The sequence below is a fragment of the Ranitomeya imitator genome, chromosome 1 (assembly GCF_032444005.1).
Source record: "Ranitomeya imitator isolate aRanImi1 chromosome 1, aRanImi1.pri, whole genome shotgun sequence".
Taxonomy (NCBI): Eukaryota; Metazoa; Chordata; class Amphibia; order Anura; family Dendrobatidae; genus Ranitomeya; species Ranitomeya imitator.
Window position 1 is genome coordinate 326,637,087 of NC_091282.1, and position 23,277 is coordinate 326,660,363.

The 23,277-nt window shown below is 41.6% G+C and overlaps 1 protein-coding gene across 4 annotated transcripts in view; it reads left to right on the forward strand.

Moving 5' to 3' along the window:
* HPS4 (HPS4 biogenesis of lysosomal organelles complex 3 subunit 2) overlaps positions 1 to 23,277 on the forward strand; it is an 82,843-nt gene that overhangs the window by 45,744 nt on the left and 13,822 nt on the right. For all 4 annotated transcript variants that reach the window (XM_069758977.1, XM_069758967.1, XM_069758960.1 and 1 more), the window contains 4 exons: positions 624 to 718; positions 10,128 to 10,194; positions 21,391 to 21,418; positions 23,025 to 23,121. In XM_069758977.1, coding sequence (XP_069615078.1) covers positions 624 to 718; positions 10,128 to 10,194; positions 21,391 to 21,418; positions 23,025 to 23,121 — 287 coding nt within the window. The remainder of the gene's footprint in view (positions 1 to 623; positions 719 to 10,127; positions 10,195 to 21,390; positions 21,419 to 23,024; positions 23,122 to 23,277) is intronic.

The window sequence follows — 23,277 nt, forward strand, 5'->3', positions numbered from 1 at the left end:
GTGTGTAAGGCTGCCACTTGGACTAGCCTACACACGTTTACTAAACACTACAGAGTTCATACCCAGTCCTCAGCGGACGCGAGCCTGGGTAGACGGGTTCTGCAGGCGGCGGTGCCCCAAGTTTAGGAGCCTGTCTGCACAATATTCGTCCATTGCTTCCCACCCAGGGACTGCTTTGGGACGTCCCATGGTCCTGTGTCCCCCAATGAGGCGACAGAGTAAAGGAGATTTTTGTGTACTCACCGTAAAATCTCTTTGTCTTAGCCTCTAATTGGGGGACACAGCTCCCACCCTGTTGCCCTTTGCGGGCCGTTGTTACTGTTGAGTTCTCATATTGTTCCTTGAGCTCGTACATAGTGGCCTTCTTATAGGCATGTCTATGTTATTCATGTTACGTTCCTCCTAATTCTTTTGCACAAAACTGGAGAAGGCTGACGCCGTCCAGGGGTGTATACTGCAGAGGAATAGCCACGGTTAATCTTTTTCAGATTATGCATAGTGTCGCCTCCTAGTGGACAGCATCATAACACCCATGGTCCTGTGTCCCCCAATTAGAGGCTAAGAGAAAGAGATTTTACGGTGCGTACACAAAAATCTCCTACTTTTTTTTTTTCAATTTGCAGGTTGATCCACTACTCTTGCTGAAAGCCGCACTCATTTTGCAGACATGTCAACGCTTTCCCCATATACTGGCTGGCTGCATTATGTATAAAAAACGGTATGACAAGTGATTAATCCTGTCTTTTTTTTTAATTATTATTACCGTAACTTTGAAAAAGCTTCTGCATTAGATTTTCATTATTTTTTCATTAAAATCAGAGTAACTTAGCAAGCAACATTATCCTATCCAGGAAATACCACATTTATGAATCAATAAGGGACAAAGCAGATCTGTTTATAGATTGTGTGAACACCCAAGCTTCTGTCATTCAGTGATCTCGGCTGTACTGCCTTCTGAGAGAGCTTTATTTTTCTTTTCACCAAACCCTTTAACAGGCAGTGCAGGTCCATCATCAACATCTTTTGATATTGCTGCTTTTAAGCGAACCTGTTAGCAGGATTTTTCTAAGTAAACTACAGGCAGTGTCAGGTTGGCGTTGTTATACTGATTAAAATGATACCTGGGGTGAAGAAATCCGTCTTGTGGTTCTTGTGTAATCAGTGTTAGAAGTTTTCAGTTTTTCCCTTCCCTATCCCTATTTTTTCCCTACCCCTTTATCCATATCCCTTATATAATGAAAAATCAATAAAAATATTTGAAAAAGGGCAGGGACTGTAGGCAGAGTCTTATCTTCATGCTCTAAGCCAGAGAAATCAAGAAAAACCTGCCCACAGACCTCCCCGAAGCACTTCTACCACTGATTGCACAACTACAAGACAGATTTCTTCACCCCAGGTATCATTTTAATCCGTATAACAACGCCAACCTGACAATGCCTGTAGCTTACTTAGCATAATCCTGCTGACCGGTTCGCTTTAATAATGCTCTTGTTTGGTGTTGCAGCATTATTTTGTCTACACTTACTATGTTTAGTAGGACTTAACGAGAAAGTGTCATTTGATTCAGGCTACTCAAACGACAAGTATGTCTCACGAAAAAAATCTCATCCATTAAAAGCTATCTAATATATAATTGCCTAGAATACTACTTCCTGCAATTTGTGCCAACTTCCGTGGCTTTGTCCGGAGCTAATGTCCGGAGCTAATGTCCGGAGCTAATGTCCGGAGATAAGTGACGTCAACAGTGTCCAGTGTCTGATTGGTTGCCGCCTGCTGCGAGCGACCAATCAGAAACGTGCCGTACTGTGACACACTCCGCCCGCCATTTTGGTGTGATTTTTGAATTTTTACCTCACAGCAAGTTTCTACTGCGTGGAGGCGGGCCCAGTGACGTTGCTCTTCAAGCTGCTGCCGAATTTCGTCAAAAAAATGATAATACCATTTACCAAAACTATATATATTTAGTTGTGAAGTGGTTCAGTGACATTTTCACACCAATTTTGAACTTTTGTTTGGTGTTTTCTCCATATACTGCCTATTATTCACTGACTGTTATACTGAGAGACTGCCGTTTATTAACCTCTTCTTTGCCACATTGGGTATATTGCTCTATTATTTGCCACATAAGGACATTGTCCATTATTGCCCAGCAATTTCTCTGCAATATAAACTGCCTATTTATTAATATCTGCATTCCTGCAAAGAACTATTGCCTATTATTAACTGGCTATTTTCCTACTACCTGACACTGCCTCTTATTAACCTGTTGTTTGCCACCACCACGCTTAAAGCTGTTTAGCTTAGCCAACATGAGCTCTAATAGTAAGGATACTAATGACACAGAGCCCAAAGCTGCTGATGGCGCACGTAAGATTAGGTCTGATAGAAAGTATACTAATAATGCAGAGCAAAAAGACGCCGATGCCGCACGTAAGCGCAAACAGCGTGCTAACAAGAGTACAGAGGATAGATGCAAGCGCATGGACACTGTTAAGTATACTAATGACACAGAGTCCAAAGCTTATGATGGCGCACGTAAGATCAGGTCTGATATAAAGTATGGTAATGATGCAGAGCGAAAAGCCGCCGATGCCGGACGTAAGCGCAAACAGCGTGTTAACAAGAGTACAGAGGATAGATGCAAGCGCCTGGATACTGTTAAGTATACTAATGACACAGAGTCCAAAGCTGCTGATGGCGCACGTAAGATCAGGTCTGATATAAAGTATGGTAATGATGCAGAGCGAAAAGCCGCCGATGCCGCACGTAAGCGCAAACAGCGTGCTAACAAGAGTACAGAGGAGAGATGCAAGCGCCTGGACACTGTTAAGTATACTAATGACACAGAGCCCAAAGCTGCTGATGGCGCACGTAACATCAGGTCTGATAATAAGTATACCAATGACGCTGAGCGAAAAGCCGCCGATGCCGCACGTAAGCACAAACAGCGTGCTAACGAGACTACAGAGGACAGACATAAGCGCCTGGACACTGTTAATGCTGCTTGCAATAAACGCATTACTAATGAGTCTTTTGAGGACAAAACTAATCGATTAAGTAATAAAGCTGCTGCTGCACGCTCTCAACGTTGCAAACATAATATTTCCACGTCCTCAGTCATAGATTCTGCCCACAATACAGCTTCTTTGTCTCCATTCATAGAATGTGTGCAGCTTGAAGCTCCTTTAACCGTTGGTAAATCTGCACGTAAGCGCAAACACTGTCCTACTTACACTCCAAATGATAAACGCCGTCGCCTGCACACTGTTAAGTCTGCTTATAAGACATGCTTCACACCTGACTCTTCTAGGGCAACAAACAAACCATTACCAAATGCAGCTGGTGCACGCCGTGAATGGCGCAAAAAAACCGCTTGCACCTCCATATTAATAAACTCTGACCACGATACACCTTCCAACTCCTCAGTGATCGTCTGATGTCTTTCATCCCTCCCCTCATAAGCATGTTCATGGATCCTGTGTAACTGTACCTTAAATAACAAGAATTGTCAAGAGCTGGTGAGTGCAGCCATTTTTTGTTCTTTCTTACTATTATTTATTAATTGTATTATTCTTACATTTGAATAAATAAAGTATATATGGATTCTAGACTCCCGATTCTTTAGAATCGGGCTGCCATCTAGTATATATATTAGGTCCAGAGACCTTAAGAACTGTCTCATTAATAAAGGATATCCCACTTACAGACAGTGGACAGATATCCACCTCTTAGTCCAGCTAGGAGGGAGCCGGGGGGGGGGGTGGGTGGCCTTATGCTCATTATTGGCATCTTTGATTACCAATCCAACAGGATTTATCAAGCTGTAAAAAGACATTGCAACATTCTTTTGGCCTATCTGGACTTGGGAGAAGTTATCTCCAATACACTAAAAATCATCCAATACACTTAAAAAAATAGTGAGGAAAGAATGGTTGTAGATGACGAGGAAAAAGCTAACATATTAAACACCTTCTTCTCCACGGTATTCACGGTGGAAAATGAAATGCTAGGTGAAATCCCAAGAAACAATGAAAACCCTATATTAAGGGTCACCAATCTAACCCAAGAAGAGGTGCGAAACCGGCTAAATAAGATTAAAATAGATAAATCTCCGGGTCCGGATGGCATACACCCACGAGTACTAAGGGAACTAAGTAATGTAATAGATAAACCATTATTTCTTATTTTTAGGGACTCTATAGCGACAGGATCTGTTCCGCAGGACTGGCGCATAGCAAATGTGGTGCCAATATTCAAAAAGGGCTCTAAAAGTGAACCTGGAAATTATAGGCCAGTAAGTCTAACCTCTATTGTTGGTAAAATATTTGAAGGGTTTCTGAGGGATGTTATTCTGGATTATCTCAATGAGAATAACTGTGTAACTCCATATCAGCATGGGTTTATGAGAAATCGCTCCTGTCAAACCAATCTAATCAGTTTTTATGAAGAGGTAAGCTATAGGCTGGACCACGGTGAGTCATTGGACGTGGTATATCTCGATTTTTCCAAAGCGTTTGATACCGTGCCGCACAAGAGGTTGGTACACAAAATGAGAATGCTTGGTCTGGGGGAAAATGTGTGTAAATGGGTTAGTAACTGGCTTAGTGATAGAAAGCAGAGGGTGGTTATAAATGGTATAGTCTCTAACTGGGTCGCTGTGACCAGTGGGGTACCGCAGGGGTCAGTATTGGGACCTGTTCTCTTCAACATATTCATTAATGATCTGGTAGAAGGTTTACACAGTAAAATATCGATATTTGCAGATGATACAAAACTATGTAAAGCAGTTAATACAAGAGAAGATAGTATTCTGCTACAGATGGATCTGGATAAGTTGGAAACTTGGGCTGAAAGGTGGCAGATGAGGTTTAACAATGATAAATGTAAGGTTATACACATGGGAAGAAGGAATCAATATCACCATTACACACTGAATGGGAAACCACTGGGTAAATCTGACAGGGAGAAGGACTTGGGGATCCTAGTTAATGATAAACTTACCTGGAGCAGCCAGTGCCAGGCAGCAGCTGCCAAGGCAAACAGGATCATGGGGTGCATTAAAAGAGGTCTGGATACACATGATGAGAGCATTATACTGCCTCTGTACAAATCCCTAGTTAGACCGCACATGGAGTACTGTGTCCAGTTTTGGGCACCGGTGCTCATGAAGGATATAATGGAACTAGAGAGAGTACAAAGGAGGGCAACAAAATTAATAAAGGGGATGGGAGAACTACAATACCCAGATAGATTAGCGAAATTAGGATTATTTAGTCTAGAAAAAAGACGACTGAGGGGCGATCTAATAACCATGTATAAGTATATAAGGGGACAATACAAATATCTCGCTGAGGATCTGTTTATACCAAGGAAGGTGACGGGCACAAGGGGGCATTCTTTGCGTCTGGAGGAGAGAAGGTTTTTCCACCAACATAGAAGAGGATTCTTTACTGTTAGGGCAGTGAGAATCTGGAATTGCTTGCCTGAGGAGGTGGTGATGGCGAACTCAGTCGAGGGGTTCAAGAGAGGCCTGGATGTCTTCCTGGAGCAGAACAATATTGTATCATACAATTATTAGGTTCTGTAGAAGGACGTAGATCTGGGGATTTATTATGATGGAATATAGGCTGAACTGGATGGACAAATGTCTTTTTTCGGCCTTACTAACTATGTTACTATGTTACATATAGGAAGGGGAGGTCCATTGTGGATCGCTTGGTACAGATCTTTTACAAGAGACCTAAACCAGTGGGGACTGTAAGATTTATCCATCCAATTTTTAGCTAGGGACTTTGCGAATTTTAAAACTGAAGGTACCGTCTACTTAGGCCTCTTTCACACTTCAGTCTTTTGGCGTCAGTCACTACCGACATAGTTACGGATTGACGGATCCGTCACAATTGTTGCGAAAACGGTTCTAACGGATCCGTTTTTTTGACGGATCCGTTACTTGGGGGTTGTCTGGGAGAAGTATCTACTTTTTGGAGCATGCGCAATTGAAAAAACGGATAGGGGCGACGGATCCGCCGAAAAAACGGTTGCGGCGGATCCGTCGCCCATAGGCGCCCATTCTATGGAATGGCGGACGCGACGGATCCGTCGCGATCCGCCATTTCGGCGTTGACAAAAAACGTTCCAATGTCCGTCTATTTTCAGAAAACGTCCGCCAAATGTCGACGGATCCGTCGCATGGCGGATGGAACGGACGACCATCCGTCACAATCCGTCACTAATGCAAGTCTATGGGAAAATAACGGATCCGTCAAAAAAAAAATGACGGATCCGTTATTTGAGGAAAATGGCGGTTTTAGACTGACGCCAAATAACTGAAGTGTGAAAGAGGCCTTAGCCACAAGTACATGTTCACGTGATTTTATGGGCAAAACAAAGCTCAAATTTAGGAGACGGATTGGAGAACACTTAGATGATATTAGTTACAAAAGGGATACCCCGCTAGCCCCTCATATTAGGGACTTTCACAAGGGGGAGACCAAGGATATCTCCTTTTAGGTGATTGAAGTGGTTATGAAATATGAATGCAAATGTGGGTGGGATAGAGGAATCCTACAAAAGGAAAGCCAATGGACGTTCAAGTTAAACTCACGAACCCCAAACAGTTTAAAGTCCCACTCGAGGGTTTTTTTTTATTGCACCACTGAAGTGGTGCAAGTCCCTTGCCCCCATCTGATACTCACCTGCCACCATCTTCATCCCTTTCCAGCATCTCTCCAGTAAGTCTCTGGCGAAAAGTGACATGCTCACAGCTCCAGTGTTTCATGGAGCAGGCCGGAGGTCACTTTTTAATACAAGTCTATGGGAGCCACGATCTGGCCCTCATAAACTTGCAATGAAAGCACGTGACTTAGTTTCTGACTTACTGCCAGTCAGAAGCTATTGTCACAAGATAACATTCTTATACTATATGAACCCACATCTGTAGTTTTGTAATGCCTATATTACGGGTATGGGGCTTCCTTTCATATGTGGGTGGGTTTTGGTGGTAATAATTCCCATATATGTATGTGAATGCTAATTGAAGTCACTACACATTAATACAAGTATTCTGCCACCGATTCATGTATGTGAGATGTCTGTCAGAGATGTGTCTGAGGGATGGGAGTCTGTACAAATAATGACAGACAATGTTTCTCGCTACCTTTCCTCCTATGCTTGACCACATGATAAATCCGGAAGGGCGATTCAGTGATTAATTTTAACAGGTTTTATTCACAGTACCTTGATGAGATGAGGTAAGATGTCAGGGAAGATGAAGATGAGGTAAAACCTGGAGGGTAGAGGGTAGAAGTCCTGATGCACATGTTGCCAAGATGGCACTGACCACAAGAAAGGATGTGAGGAAACAAGAAAGGATGAGTTGCAGAGAGAGAGGCATTGTAGGTATTGCAGCTTCAGAACATGAAAACATATAATAACATCATATCTATCTATGATAGATAATGAAGTAAGACAAGTAAGACATAACATTAGGCAATTGTTCCTGTAATGACTGAAAGCCTTTTCAGACGATTAGCTGAACAGCACAACAAGCCCATGCCATACATTAATATTCGTGGGTTTAAGATGCCCTAATTAAATCTGAATGTACACGTTATATGAAAATCAACATCTTTATTCTGATCCAATTATTTATGAATCATTCTACATCCATGCATTTGTACTGATGATGCTGCAGCTTTCAGGGTGATCTGGTATGGGGCTGACATGCAGTGGGTTTATCACGCATGCGCCCCAATAGTTCCCTGACATTTAGGTCTTAAGATACATCTTACGTGCGCCGCCTTCATTCATAACACATGCGCTGCTGTGACCATTTGATTGACTTGGCAACCAATGCACCATACGCGTCTCTTGCTGAGCGGGGCACGGCCCAAGCCCTGTGATTGGCTGGGCTCGGTAACACTGACGCGCGATGCACATCTTTTTCATAGTGCAGGCACGACCTAAAAGTCTTGTGATTGGCCAGGTTTGTCCATCTTTGATTTAGTCATGCAAAGCACACTTTGTATGGCGCACGGCTACAGCATAAGGATTGGTCGGATGTGTCCATTTTGGTAACACACGTATGGCACCTAGTGCGCATACCCAATAGCCTCGCTGTGATTGGTGTCTGGTACCACGGACACACAACCACAGGGAGGAGTTTCCATTCTGATTGGCCATGGACCGTCATCTTTTTGAACCATTCAGAGACTGTTTTTAACAGATGATTCATTTTGATGGTCATAAAGATCTCTTTAAAAAGGACAAACTTTGTAGGACTATGGTATCTGTTTTTTACCTCCTATAATCTCCAAGTGTATATTTAAGGGGGCGGTATGTGAGATGATAACATGCTGAGAAACAAACATGATGAAGCCACTTGTGATCCTTTATCTCCCAAGGGATTACCTCTAAAAAGGCTACTGATGAACCATGGGCAGGAACGAGGAAACACTTTGACGTTGCTAAGTAACGGTAGCTATGTGGGGTTTCTCTTCATTCGGTGACATGCTGGGACTTTTGAGAGGACCACTCATTCACATTAGCTATGAGGTAATTTTTGTCTGTGACAACGTTGTAGCACTAATACAAAGAGAAAGACCAGCACATCCAAGCTAGTGTGAACAGGCGCCAACCAAAAAAAGCATAGAAGTTAAAACACGATAAAGGTTGCACCAGGATTTACCAAGAATGATTACTCTAGAACATTGAAACTGCATTACTGTCATAGAAAATGGGGAAAAAAAGCGCTATATAATGTGCACATGAAACCTTTATCTGCAAAAATTGCTGTGAAAAAAGGAAGGTACTTCGCGTACAGATTGGCCAATATATGTGAGCCCAATTGCCATGTCAAGGCGTCCTTAGTAATTGGGTCCCTGTCCTGTTTTGTCACCTCTCCTGGGCAAAAAAGCCTACAATTTATGGTTCAGGAGTGGACCAGCTAACTACTTAAAATCATCTGTGGCTGATGGGAGTGGGAGTCCACATGTCCAAAAAGGCTTAAATGTAAATAGAGAAAAAGACCAGCACATCCAAGCTAGTGAGAATAGGCGCCTCAGTGGTAATTAGTCTTTACGATCATCTAAGGTTAATTATGGGGAGATGACGGTGAGTAGGGGCGCCACATCTTGAGTGCTTACATAGGGTGCCGACCTCCGTGGCATGAAACGGAAAGTAACAGGAAATCATTAGGGAAAGGATCAGGTTCCCTCCCGCGCCCACCTACCCATGGGGAACCCTGGTGTGACACATTTAATACTTATTGATTTTTGATGGATTATATATCTACTTATCGTCTGTGTCAATTGTCTTTGTTTGTATTTGATTGGAAACATATAACATTTGTTCACTTTTTTAATAAAGTATTAATAATTATATAACTTTGAATGAATGAGACTTTTTTTGTGAGACATAACTATACTCTCCAATATATCCATTTTTGTTAATTCCAAACCACAAGTAGCATAAATCGAAGCCTGACATGGTTGCCACAAGGTATATCTTTGTCTGAAATGCTCGGAGCAAACATGGTATGAAGATCTGGCTGTAGACTGTAGGGAGAAGAGACTAGTCCAGCGCCATCCCTGGTTGGCTTCTTCCCACACTGCCCTGACTGACCGGGTTCTTCCATGTGTGTAGATAGCCAGAGACCTGTCCATCTCTTGTAGAAGTGCTGATCAAATCTGTCCGGGAGTGGGGTGAGACTAGTGTTATCTTTGCCTATGACCTTGACTGATTTTTCAAACGACATTTTCTCAGAAATGCTCTGGCTTGTCCCACAGACATAGTTCCATTTACGTTAAGGCTCTGTGGAAACCAGTTATGAGGTCCCAGAGCTCCGTGCTGAGGATCGCTAGGCATCCCTGCAGTCAGACCTGTGGTCATCAGGAAGTTAACCCCATAGAAGATGACTTACTATATTGTGTATAACCCTTTACGTGTCTCCATCCACAATCCTTACATGAGCATTGACCATCTTTGCTTTTCTGTGATAAGGGTTGATCTCTGCTAGGACTATGTTTTAGGAAGGCTTTGCATGAATGACCTATCTGACTGCAGTAATGTGATGAAGAAACATCCCTGTTATGTGCCGAGTTGTAACATGTTTGTCTCTTGCATTGTAGCATAGTGAGTTCACAGCTGCCTCCTTCGCTGACTTCCAGGGTTCTCTTTCAGAGCCTATTGCAAAAAGTGAGTATGCACTCAAACAAATTTCTGAATGAAAAAAAAAAAAATTAACCACTTATATGCTGTTGTCACAATTGTCAGCTGTAATTAAGGTGTTAACCAGCCCCAATCGATTCCAAAACCAGTCGGGGTCGATGCCAAAGGGTGTCAGCTGTCATGTACCAAAATGGGGTCACTTATGGGGGATTCTGCTGTTCAGGCACCTCAGGGGATCTGTCAATGTAACATTTCACCCTTAGGTTAGGTTCACATTATTCTGTGCACAGCGTTACATCTGCATGCGCAAATGCATGCCAAAACGCATGCAAACACATGCTTACGCCTCCGCATCATCTTACACATGGCGCAAAAAAAACGCTGCGTGTGCATGTGTTTAAATGCGTTTTGGCATGCGTTTGCATTTTTTATGCGCATGGTGGAGTTGGTGATATCATTTCCTGGACATGCGCAGTCTAAAGTATGCATGCGTATCAAACGCATGCGTACGCATGTTCTTGCGTACCAATGCGTTCCCATAGACACTAATGCGTTTTTTTGACGCACTCCTTCGCAATCCTCCTCATGCGCATGATTGTGCAATGTTTGACGCCTCAAAAAAATGCAACATGTAGCGTTCGCCGGACACTGCCGCACACCACAAAACGACGCATGCGTATGCATTTACATGCAAACACATGTCCCTGCGTACACCATGTTAAAGATATGTATGCATGACGCATGTGGATCATACGTTGTGCACAGAAACACTAATGTGAACCCGGCCTTAAAAAAGTGCAGCAAAATCTGCACTGTTATATGCCGCTTCTTCCCTTCTGAGCTTTGCACTGTGCCTCAAAAGTGGTTTTTGATGACATATGGCCTATCGGTGAACACAGGAGAAATTGCACAACAAATTTTGGGGTCCATTTTCTCCTGTTACCTTTATGAAAATACTAAATTTGGAGCTAAAAAAGATTTTAGCTGGAAAAATTTGATTTATTTTTTTTTTTTTTTTTTTTTTCATGGCTTATTGTTATAAGCTTCTGTGAAGCTCCTGGGGGTTCAAGGTGTTCAATACACATCTAGAAAAGTTCCCTGAGGGGTCTAGTTTCCAAAATGGTGTCACTTGTGGGGGTTTCCACTATTTAGCCACATCAGGGGCTCTCAAAACGTGACATGGCGTCCGCTAATTCTGCCAGCAAATTTTACGTTCAAAAAGTGAAATGGCGCTCCATCCCTTCCAAGCCCTGCCGTGCGCCTAAAACAGTAGATTTCCCCAACATATGGGGTATCTGCATGCTCAGGAGAAATTGCACAACAAATTGTATGGTTCATTTTCTCCTGTTACTCTTGCGAAAGTAAAAAAAAAAAAAAATTAGGTCTAAAGGAAAAGTTTCGTTTTGTTTTTTCCTTCCACATCCCAACAATTCCTGTGAAGCACCTGAAGGGTTAATAAACTTCATGAATTTGGTTTTGCGTACCTTGAGGGGTACAGTTTTTAGAATGGTCATTTTGGGGCATTTTCTGTCATATAGGCCCCTCAAAGTCACTTCAAGTGTGAGGTGGTCCCTAAAAAAATGGTTTTGCAAATTTTGTTGTAAAAATGAGAAATCGCTGGTCAACTTTTAACCCTTATAACATCCTAGCAAAAAAAATGTTTCAAAAATTGTGCTGATGTAAAGTAGACATGTGGGAAATGTTGTTTATTAACTATTTTGTGCAATATGAGTCTAATTTAAGGGCATAAAAATTAAAAGTTTGAAAATTGCGAAATTTTGGCCAAATTTCCATTTTTTTCACAAATAAACACAAGTCATATCAAAGAAATTTTACCGCTATCATGAAGTACAATATGTCACAAGGGAACAATCTCCGAATCAGTGGAATCCTTTGAAGGGTTCCAGAGTTATGTCCTCATAAAGTGACAGTGGTCAGAATTGTAAAAATTGGCCTGGTCAGGAAGGTGAAAACAGGCTTCAAGGGGAGGGGATTAAGGAAGTAAAATATGAAAAATAATTCTAAAAAGTTTATTTCCACTTTTAAACACTAGGGGGAGCAGTTGCTGAAATTTGCCATTAAAACCTATTGTACAACTAGCTCACATTTCCGGGTATTAGTAACAGGATAAGAGAGGATGAAGTTTAGGATCACAGTGCGGAACCATTTTTTTATGACTGGCAGTGATACTGAGGCTACATTCACACTGTCAGGAACTAGCATCACTTTGAACGCAGCGTATGTTCCCTGCGTCCAAAGTGCTTCCTGCTATTGAACCCAGATAAATCCACATGTGTTCACTGAACCATTAAGATTTACTGCATTTAATACATTCTATTGATTACATTTCTGTTATGGAGTCTAGAGTCTCCGCAAGAGAAATTGACATACTGCAGTCTTGAAAGACGCGCCGCATGTCACTGTCCGGGAGTGATCCGCAGGGGACTATGTACACATAGTAGAAATGCCATCCACTATACTGTAACATCTGGCTGCTGCGGGTTTGCCGCTGCATAAATACGCAGGGTCAAACCCACAGCAATTCCTGATCGTTAGCCTGTACCTTGACTAGTACAGTGTCGCCGAGGATGGCTGGCAGCACCGATTCTGTTAGTGCTGCTCGCTTTATCATAAGCTGAGGTTAGATACGTGAAGTTTATCACATGTGCTGTTAGATACGATTAGACTAACACATGCTGAGATTAGATACAGGGCTACGTGCATTATACTGTATGGAGGCCTATGGGGAATGCATTATACTGTATGGAGGCCTATGTGGAGAGCATTATACTGTATGGAGGCCTATGTGGAGTGCATTATACTGTATGGAGGCCTATGTGGAGAGCATTATACTGTATGGAGGCCTATGGGAAGTGCATTACACTATATAGAGGACTATAAGACTTTATGAAGTAGTTTATATTTTTAGTAACATTGCGTTTATCTGCTGAGGGGTCGAGGGCCATTCTGCTTTTCCAGAGCCTTTGTGCTACCAGTAACGTGGAAGCCCCCTATATTTCCATTAACAGATGACGTACCTAAGTGGGGAATTGGGTTTGCTTTTTTGTGAATTAAGTTGTGACTTTTATTGGGAACATTTTACATAACATTTTGGATCACATTTATCCGGTGCTCTACGCTGTGCACTTACATCGGGGATTCCATCTAAATCTTCGAGTTTCAGATGAAACCCCCTAGGGAGGCACTCATTATAATGAGGCAGCAGAGTTACTGAGTTACTCTGGACTCTGTCTGGCTCGGGTTAGCAGTGTTCTTTTTATCAGAGGTGCACAAAGCTGTGACCAATGGCACTTTTGTGCATCCCTAAAACGACGGACACTGCCGGATCACATCTCAGACAGCATCCACAGTGCTTCCATCTGTCTCTTTAAGGGGAATCCCCGATGTGAATCACATATTTCAGAGATTTCCACGGAAACCCCGATGTAAGCCCTCAGCGCAGGATAAATATGAGCTAAGCTTTACTGCAATCTGTGGGAGGCAGAATGATCAAATCAACAGCAGGTGAAGAATTGGTTTTATTTATTTTTGATGCCATTTGATTAGATGACTTTATTCTTCGGGTCTGTGCTATTACAGCGATACGCTAAAATATGCTTTTTTCTTTTCAAAAACAAGTTTTTGCATCACCATATTTTGAAAGCTATAATTTTCTGTATGTCTGCTGACAAAGTCATGTTAGGGCTTGTTTTTTGCGGGACGAGTTGATGTTTTTATTGGTAGCATTTTCAAGCTCATAACATTTTTTGATCGCTTTCTATTCTAATTTTTGGGAGGCACAATAAACAAAAATAAGCAATGCAGGATTTTTTTTTGTTTTATGCCGTGCCACATGTGGTAAAGTTGGTAAGGCAGCTTTATTCTTTGGGTGAGTACGATTACAGCAATACCCCATTTATATAGTTTTATTTATGTTTTGGCACTTTTACACAATTACATAGTTACATAGTTATTAAGGTTGCAGGGAGACTTTAAGTCCATCTAGTTCAACCCATAGCCTAACTAACATGTTGATCCAGAGGAAGGCAAAAAAAACCCTTGTGGCAAATAGTAAGCTCCACTTTGGGGAAAAAAATTCCTTCCCGACTCCACATACGGCAATCAGACATTATACTTTTCCAAAAAAGGTATCCAGTCCCCTCTTAAATTTAAGTAATGAATCACTCATTACAACATCATATGGCAGAGAGTTCCATAGTCTCACTGCTCTTACAGTAAAGAACCCGCGTCTGTTATTATGCTTAAACCTTCTTTCATCCAGACGTAAAGGATGCCCCCTTGTCCCTGTCTCAGGTCTATGATTAAAAAGATCATCAGAAAGGTCTTTGTACTGTCCCCCCATATATTTATTCATTAAAATTAGATCACCCCTTAGTCTTCGTTTTTCCAAAATAAATAGCCCCAAGTGTAATAACCTATTTTGGTATTGCAGACCCCCCCCAGTCCTCTAATAACCTTGGTCGCTCTTCTCTGCACCCGCTCCAGTTCAGCTATGTCTTTCTTATACACCGGAGACCAGAACTGTGCACAGTATTCTAAGTGTGGTCGAACTAGTGACTTGTATAGAGGTAAAATTATGTTCTCCTCATGAGCATCTATGCCTCTTTTAATGCATCCCATTATTTTATTTGCCTTTGTAGCAGCTGCCTGACACTGGCCACTAAATGTGAGTTTGTCATCCACCCATACACCCAGGTCTTTTTCATTGACGGTTTTGCCCAGAGTTTTAGAATTAAGCACATAGTTATACATCTTATTACTTCTACCCACGTGCATGACCTTACATTTATCCCCATTAAAGCTCATTTGCCATTTATCAGCCCAAGCTTCTAGTTTACATAAATCATCCTGTAATATTAAATTGTCCTCCTCTGTATTAATTACCCTGCAGAGTTTAGTGTCATCTGCAAATATTGAAATTCTGCTCTGAATGCCCCCTACAAGGTCATTAATAAATATGTTAAAAAGAAGAGGGCCCAATACTGACCCCTGTGGTACCCCACTGCTAACCGCTACCCAGTCCGAGTGTGCTCCATTAATAACCACCCTTTGTTTCCTATCCCTGAGCCAGCTCTTAACCCACTTGCACATATTTTCCCCTATCCCCATTATTCTCATTTTATGTATCAACCTTTTGTGTGGCACCGTATCAAAAGCTTTTGAAAAGTCCATATACACTACATCCACTGGGTTCCCTTGGTCCAGTCCGGAACTTACCTCTTCAAAGAAGCTGATCAGATTAGTCTGACATGAACGGTCCCTAGTAAACCCATGCTGATACTGGGTCATGAGGTTATTCCTCTTCAGATACTCCAGTATAGCATCCCTTAGAATGCCCTCCAGGATTTTACCCACAGTAGAGGTTAAGCTTACTGGCCTATAATTTCCGAGTTCAGTTTTTGTCCCCTTTGTGAATATTGGCACCACATTTGCTATACGCCAGTCCTGTGGTACGGACCCTGTTATTATGGAGTCTTTAAAGATTAAAAATAATGGTCAATCGATGACTGTACTTAGTTCCTGCAGAACTCGAGGGTGTATCCCATCCGGCCCGGAGATTTGTCAATTTTAGTGATTTTTAGACGCCGCCGCACTTCCTGCTGGGTTAAGCAGGTGACATTTAATGGGGAATTTTTGTTATCATTGATCATACTGTCTGCCATGGGATTTTCTTGTGTAAATACTGATGAAAAAAGTCATTTAGCATATTGGCTTTTTCCTCATCCTCATCCACCATCTCACCCAGACTATTTTTAAGGGGGCCAACACTATCATTTATTAGTCTCTTACTATTTACGTAGTTAAAGAATATTTTAGGATTATTTTTACTCTCTCTGGCAATGAGTTTCTCTGTCTCAATCTTTGCTGCCTTGATTTGCTTTTTACAGAATTTATTTAATTTTTTGTATTTATTTAATTCCTCATCACTACCTACTTCCTTTAATTCTCTAAATGCTTTCTTTTTGTCCATTATTGTGCCCCTTACAGCTCTATTTAGCCATATTGGTTTCCTCCTATTTCTAGTATGTTTATTCCCATATGGTATATACTGTGCACAGGTCCTATCCAGGATGCTAATAAACGTCTCCCATTTTCTTTGTGTATTTTTACGTCTCAGGATATCGTCCCAGTTAATTGCACCAAGATCCTCTCTCATCCGTTGGAAATTTGCCTCCCAAATCCTGAATCCAAAGTCACTGAATCACAAGTCACACTTACCGCCGTTCACACTTACGCTCAGGTCACACTCAGCTCGTTCACACTCGCTAAGCTGAAGATTTAGGGTATGTGCACACGTTCAGGTTTTTTCGCATTTTTTCGCGATAAAAATGCGATAAAACCGCATTAGAAACTGCAAACATATGCATCCTGTCATTTAGAATGCATTCTGCAATTTTTGTGCACATGATGCTTTTTTTTCTGCGAAAAAAACGCATCGCGGTAAAAAAAGCAGCATGTTCTTTAATTTTGTGTTTTTTCCTCGTTTTTCACGCTATTCTATGCATTTGGAAAAAACGCAAGAAAAAACGCATCAAAAAGGCGCCAAAAAACGCATCAAAACGTGCAAAAAAAAAGCGAAAAAAAACGCATGCTGATTTCTGGCAGAAATGTCAGGTTTTTGTCAGGAAAATTTCTGCCAGAAATCCTGACGTGTGCACATAGCCTTAAAGGATTTTTTTTTCTCTTTCCCCTCTGCAGTAATCCACCTTGCTGTTCAATGCACTTCCAAAAACAGAACAAATAATTTTCTAAGAGTTACAATTTTTTTTTTTTTTTTTTTTTTTTTTTTATGGAGCTGTATGGCAGCTTATTTTTTGCTGGATAAGATGACGTTTTCAGCTGTACCATTTTTAATCACATTCTTCTTTTTGAGTGCGTTTTATTCCACTGTTCAGTGGTATGATGATAAAGCGTTGTTTTTTGCCTTATTTATTTATTTATTTTTCTACTGTGATCACTAGAGGGGTTAACTAGTTGGACAGTGTTATAGGTAGGGTCGTTCTGGATGCTGCAATACCAAATATGTGTATTTTTATTGTTTCATTTTTTTTTTTTTTCATAATATCTATCTATCTGTCGCTATATATATATATATATATATATATATATATATATATATATATATATATATATATATATATATATATATATATATGATATATATATATCATATATATATATATATATGATATATATATATATATATATATATATATATTTGTGATTTTTCTTAAATGTTTTTTTTTTTTTTTTTGAGCTTCTTCACTTATTCCCACTATGGAACTTTCAGTTTCTGCAGTTATAAGGTGTAGTGATGCAAGAGCACTGCGCATGATCTAACTAACTTACTAGTGTCTGGTGAGGGTCACTGATCCAAGAGCAGAGGGGCTTTTTTCCTTCTGCCTGCTCGCTAAAGGGGGTTAAAGTGCCGGGAGCGGTTGGAAAGTCCTTCCCGACCATGACGTGTATACAGTTGTGCTCAAAAGTTTACATACCCCGGCAGAATGTTTGCTTTCTTGGCCTGTTTTCAGAGCATTTGAACCTTTTTCTCCACTCATGGTTAGTGGTTGGGTGAAGCCATATATTGTCAGACTGCTGTGTTTTCCCTTCACCAAGAGGTATGTGAAAATTTCCGTGGCTTATTTTTATGGTTTTTAGTAGTGATGAGCGAAATATACTTGTTGTTGGGTTTTCCTGAGCACGCTCTGGTGGTCTCTGAGTATTTGTGACTGCTCGGTGATTTCGTTTTTCTTCCCCCGCAGCTGCATGATTTGCAACTACTAGCCAGCCTGCGTCCATGTGGGCATTCCCTAGCAACCAGGCAACCCCCACATGTACTCAGGCTGGCAAGCAGCTGTAAATCATGCAGTTACTAATCTCTGAGCAGTTAGAAATACTCGGAGATCACCCGAGCGTGCTCGGGATACTCGCTCATCACTTGTTTTTCGCTCATTGGAGCTGACTTTTCTTGGGCAGTTATGTCAGTAGTGGTGTACGTCTTGTAGTTCAGGTATGGAGAAGCTCAGCTCAGTTTCCTCACTATTGGTGGTGTGAAGGAATGATGGTGGACATTCTGTGCCATAATAACCATAATGATAAGCATGTGAGTGGCATTCTCCCGTGGAATAGGCCTTGCCTACGTATCATAATGAGGTTTACAATACATCTTTCCCACTGATGTGATTGTGTGACAGAGATGTAATATTCTGTGCCGATGCTTGAGCCCTAGCAGCGCTGAGTACACCGCAGCCTTTACATTGCAGCGGCAATCCATATGTTGTATACCATGCTTCTCCTTTATTTCTGAGGGTAAAGGGTTGAACATGTCAATGGTTACACACTATTTTTTTGTGTAGGTTTTTGGGAGATTCCGGTGACTTATGGTTAATGGTATCAGAAGATTGTAGAGGTCAAGTGGTGGCAGCTCACATACAGGAAAGGTACTGGGATAGAAAATGCTGAAAAGTTGTAATTGTCTAATATAAAACCCCTTCAAAGTGACCTCATGTACATGTGTATTACAGTCTCATTCAGCCCAGTGTCAGGGGCACCAGCGTTAGCTTGGAGATGCAGAAAGTGAGCATTGAAGGGGCATATTGGTCAGAGGAGCATCAGGAGACCACCACCTGAAACTGACTTCTAGCCGGACATTATTTCATGTCAGAGGACTGTTTGGAAAATCTAATATGACCTGCATGATTAACCCATCCATCACCTACATTGATAAGAACGTAATGACAGGGCATAGTTTCCACTAGTGTTGAATGCATTGATTCTTTATTACTAAGATTTAATCTTTTGGATTACTGGCGGTGTCACAGGTTCAATAGAGTTGTGTCAATGGCATAATCTAAACATTTATCCTGATCGATCTTTTCAAGGCTTTGAAGTATTGTGTGCTGCTGATGGGATTACTTGGCCTGTATTTGCATGACCTGCCATCATTTCCACACATGTGATGAGCAGATTATGGAGGTAGTGATGAGAAGGCCCCTGAAAGCCATTGTTCTGTCTGCACACCAGTGATTAGCGGGAATGTGTTTTGATTAAATTAATCCTATCAGTGCTATTTATACTAGAGACCTTTTCTAATCCTGAAAAATGGTGAAGCCCTTCAGTCACTTCTTCTATAATTCTAGGAGGGACATTTACCAGAAAATTGCAAATGAAAATGCTGTCACTGTATCTGTTCCTGGAGTGGCCAGCAGTGAGAAGATAAGCTCAGGGCTGGATTTACTTAAGGTACCTTCACACATAACGATATCGTTAACGATATCGTTGCTTTTTGTGACGTAGCAACGATATCGTTAAGGAAAGTGCAGAGGAGTGCAGAGAAGCAGAGCGCCGGGGACAGACAGCTGTAGGTAAGTATGTAATGTTTGTTTTTTTTACTTTTACGCTGGTAACCAGGGTAAACATCGGGTTACTAAGCGCGGCCCTGCGCTTAGTAACCCGATGTTTACCCTGGTTACCCGGGGACTTCGGGATCGTTGGTCGCTGGAGAGCTGTCTGTGTGACAGCTCTCCAGCGACCAAGCAGCGACGCTGCAGCGATCGACATCGTTGTCGGTATCGCTGCAGCGTCACTGAGTGTGAAGGTACCTTTATGACGTTTATTGCTAGGCCCTATCTTCACTGGTTCACCAATATACACTATTTAAAAACTATATATTTTTGTTTAAATATTCATTAAAAGACGAAAAAGGTAATAAAAAGAAAAATATTTAAAAAAAAACTGCTGTTGCTGTTAGACGATCGGTTCCACCAAAAATCCCAACTATGGGAAATATCACTCAGTTATGGGACTTCACATTTGTCTGGAAACAGGTCTGTGTCTTGCACTGCTGGGAATGGAGAGGTGGTCGTACAGGTGTTCCTCTCTATTTGCTTATTTGGAAGCTTTGTACTGTGCTGATCTCCAAACTTGGACTTCTCCTGGAAGAGAGACAGCCCCCTAGCCCTTACTTCGACTATTTCACAGCACAAAAGTTCAAGTCCCCCTTGACTTCTATGTGGCTTGGGTAGAGTCCTGGTAACAAAACTTTGGACTAAAGTTTGCTCGAATCCGAACATCCAAGGGTTCGCTCATCCTTACTGAGCAAGTGTTAATCAGATCAATCGGGGTTCCATTTGTGCCTTTTGGGTATTTTTTGCACAAAAACGTACAATCCGCTATGCTGCTCTTGTCATAAAAAATACTGGAACCTTGGCAGAGCCAACTACTCTGTGAAGTCCAACAGGTTTCGGCTGTATGCTTTGGACGTGGATTCATCATAGCTCCGTTATAGGAGGAAGCCATTACACTAGTGTCAGCAGAGTCTTGGTTAGGGGCTAAAAGGCTATTCAAAGACACTGTAAAAAATACTATTGGAACTGTGCCATTCAAGTTTGTCATAGTAAAAAGTTTGTAGAGGACTTTGCTTTTCTTTAGGAGTAATAGTCGGCAAATAGTGGCCTTATGTACTTCCATTATTGTGATGTGCAGGTGGACTCCAAGTTCTTAAACTTTCTGTTTTGAGTCCCATTTATGGGAGTTCATTGCCGTTCATCAGGTACAATAATATCGCCATTGTTATAAATCTGTCCTTTTACATGACTTCTTTTTAGGATATTAATATCCACAATCCCATCTTTATTTCGTTTTCTTTCCCTGCGATATACAAGGCGTTCCTCCGCTAGCGACAAGCATTTAATATTAATATCATCTTCCCAGATAAATTGGGTAATAATGTTACAGTATTACATTCCCATTAATATGGTGATTTCTCAGCAGGGTAGGACCTGTTACATGAAGGCTTTTATTAAATCCTGTCTACAAATAGCACCCATTTTATGAGATTTCATTTAATTTTCAGCTTAAAGGAATAGACTCCTGCCGTGAGAATTTCCTCCAGACCCCATCTGAGTTTCTGGATCCTGTGCAGGTACACAGATGGTGCTGCCTGGTCAGTGTCTGGTTCTGGCATCCAACATGGGTGCCTTTCTAGCTCCCTCAGAGGAGGTCATCTAGCTTTCCCTGACCCCGACTGGTAATTCGGACAAGTTTCCCAGTAACCCGAAAGTTGCTGATATATCACTAAATATTTAGCAGATGGTCAGGAAAACCTGAGTAATGACACAGATTGTCTGTTTTCTGTTAATAACTGTATTGTTATTACGTGACACAAGGTGGCTTGACTTTATTGCTTTGCTTTTTCTTCAGTCACCTCCGAACATCTTCCAAGGACAAGGTAAGAATGGCACCCAGATGCAGTCCACCATAATACAGGATCCCATAGAGATCTTTTTTTGTCTTGATTCATACAAAATCCAACAAGAAAACCCTCCATATTACTTTCATATGCATACATTTGTACAGTAATAACAAATGAAAAAAAGGAGCCTGTCAAGTCCAAAAATTGCCCCCATTAGGTTACATATCGCTATTGCTGGATTTTAATAAAGTCCTTTGTGTCCCAACGAATGTTTACTTTCCCAACCAATTTTGTTAAGGTAGCACTAGTCATATGCAAATTTGGCAGGACTAGTCCTGGTTTTTGTTGTTTCACCCAGACTCGTCCACTTCAGATGGTGCGAACATGTCCCTCTTTTCCACGGTCATGATTGACATATTCTCCATTGACTGCATCATCTCAAGAGAATCTGTATAGTTTCCTGAGCAAGTGCATTGCTTTGATGAAGCGGAGGAGGTGACCTAGTCTGAATGAAGCAACACCCACCCGGCCTAGTCCTACCTAATTTGCATATCACGAGGCGTACATTAACACATTACATTTCCACCACCGCACTATTTGCACCACAACGGACTGAAGCCTTCAACAGTGTCTTAAATATCGATCTTCCAGCACCCCCTTTAATAACGGGTCAATGATTCCTCGTCTCCATCTCCTGTGATGCAGATATAAGCCTAGGCAGCTAACCGTTATGGACCAAGCCAATAAGCTTGATATCCAGTCCTTAGTCAACATGACAATCCTGTTAATGGTGCTGATAAAGGAACCGAGCTAGGTATGATGGTGTTATATGGACAGGCGTCGTCCAACAGAGGCCTCCAGGGCTGACACTACCTTCTTCGCCACGTTCAGGTGTCCCATCAGGGTTTGCGTCTGATCCCCTCGCAAAATGGGTTTCTACTGGAAGGGGACACCCTGACGTAATGGACTGCCACTGGATGTCCGTCTCCAGTAGACGTATACACCTGAAAATGGTGCACGACAGAGCAGAAGGTGACTTCATCTGCACAGATAGTCAATGGCCCCATTGGCGCAAACCACTGAACTACTGAAAGCACCTTAACTTACAGAGTTACCTAATAGGATAAAAAATGGTAGCTCCAATTAGATTACCTTTTCTTTTTTTTTTACATTTAAGTCAGCTAAGATGCATAGCACACATAACTCTGTGAACAAGTGCTACCCCATCTAAGAGTGTGATATAAGGACAGAGACACTGATTCCAACAATATATCACCTGGCTGCTAGGATTTATAGAATCAATGATTTATCTGCTGCAGTGCTACCGGTTCTCTGACTGCTGAGCTCTGTATAACCCGCCCACACCAATTATTGGCAGCTTTCTGTGTACACTGTGCATAGGCAGAAAGCTGCCAATCAGTGGTGTGGGCAGGGCTATGCAGAGGTCATGAACATGAAGGACTACATGGCAGCAGGCTTACTAGTCCTCTATTGATATTTTCTTTCTGATAAAACAATGATTTTATCAAAACCAAAGCAAGCAGCCCAGTAAGTAATACATCATTAAAATCCCTGCCCCTGCATTATGAAAAGTTATGACTGACTTGAACTATAATTTGCCACTTTTGTGTTCATGTTACAGATGCCTCGTTACCCCAGGATGTCTATATGATCCCAGTATTTGTCATGGAAAAAGAAGCCACTGCCCTTCGCCAATACCCAGTTCAGTGGATGACTAGGTAGGTTGTGAAACAAAGGAAACCATTCTAATTTTCTGCTGATTGGTGTATCCCATCTTTATCTTTTCTCTAACTTCTTATGGTGCCCATAAATACAGGTGCAAACTCTGCCAAACACACTGATTGCACCCTTGCAACCATCCTATATGTTTCTTG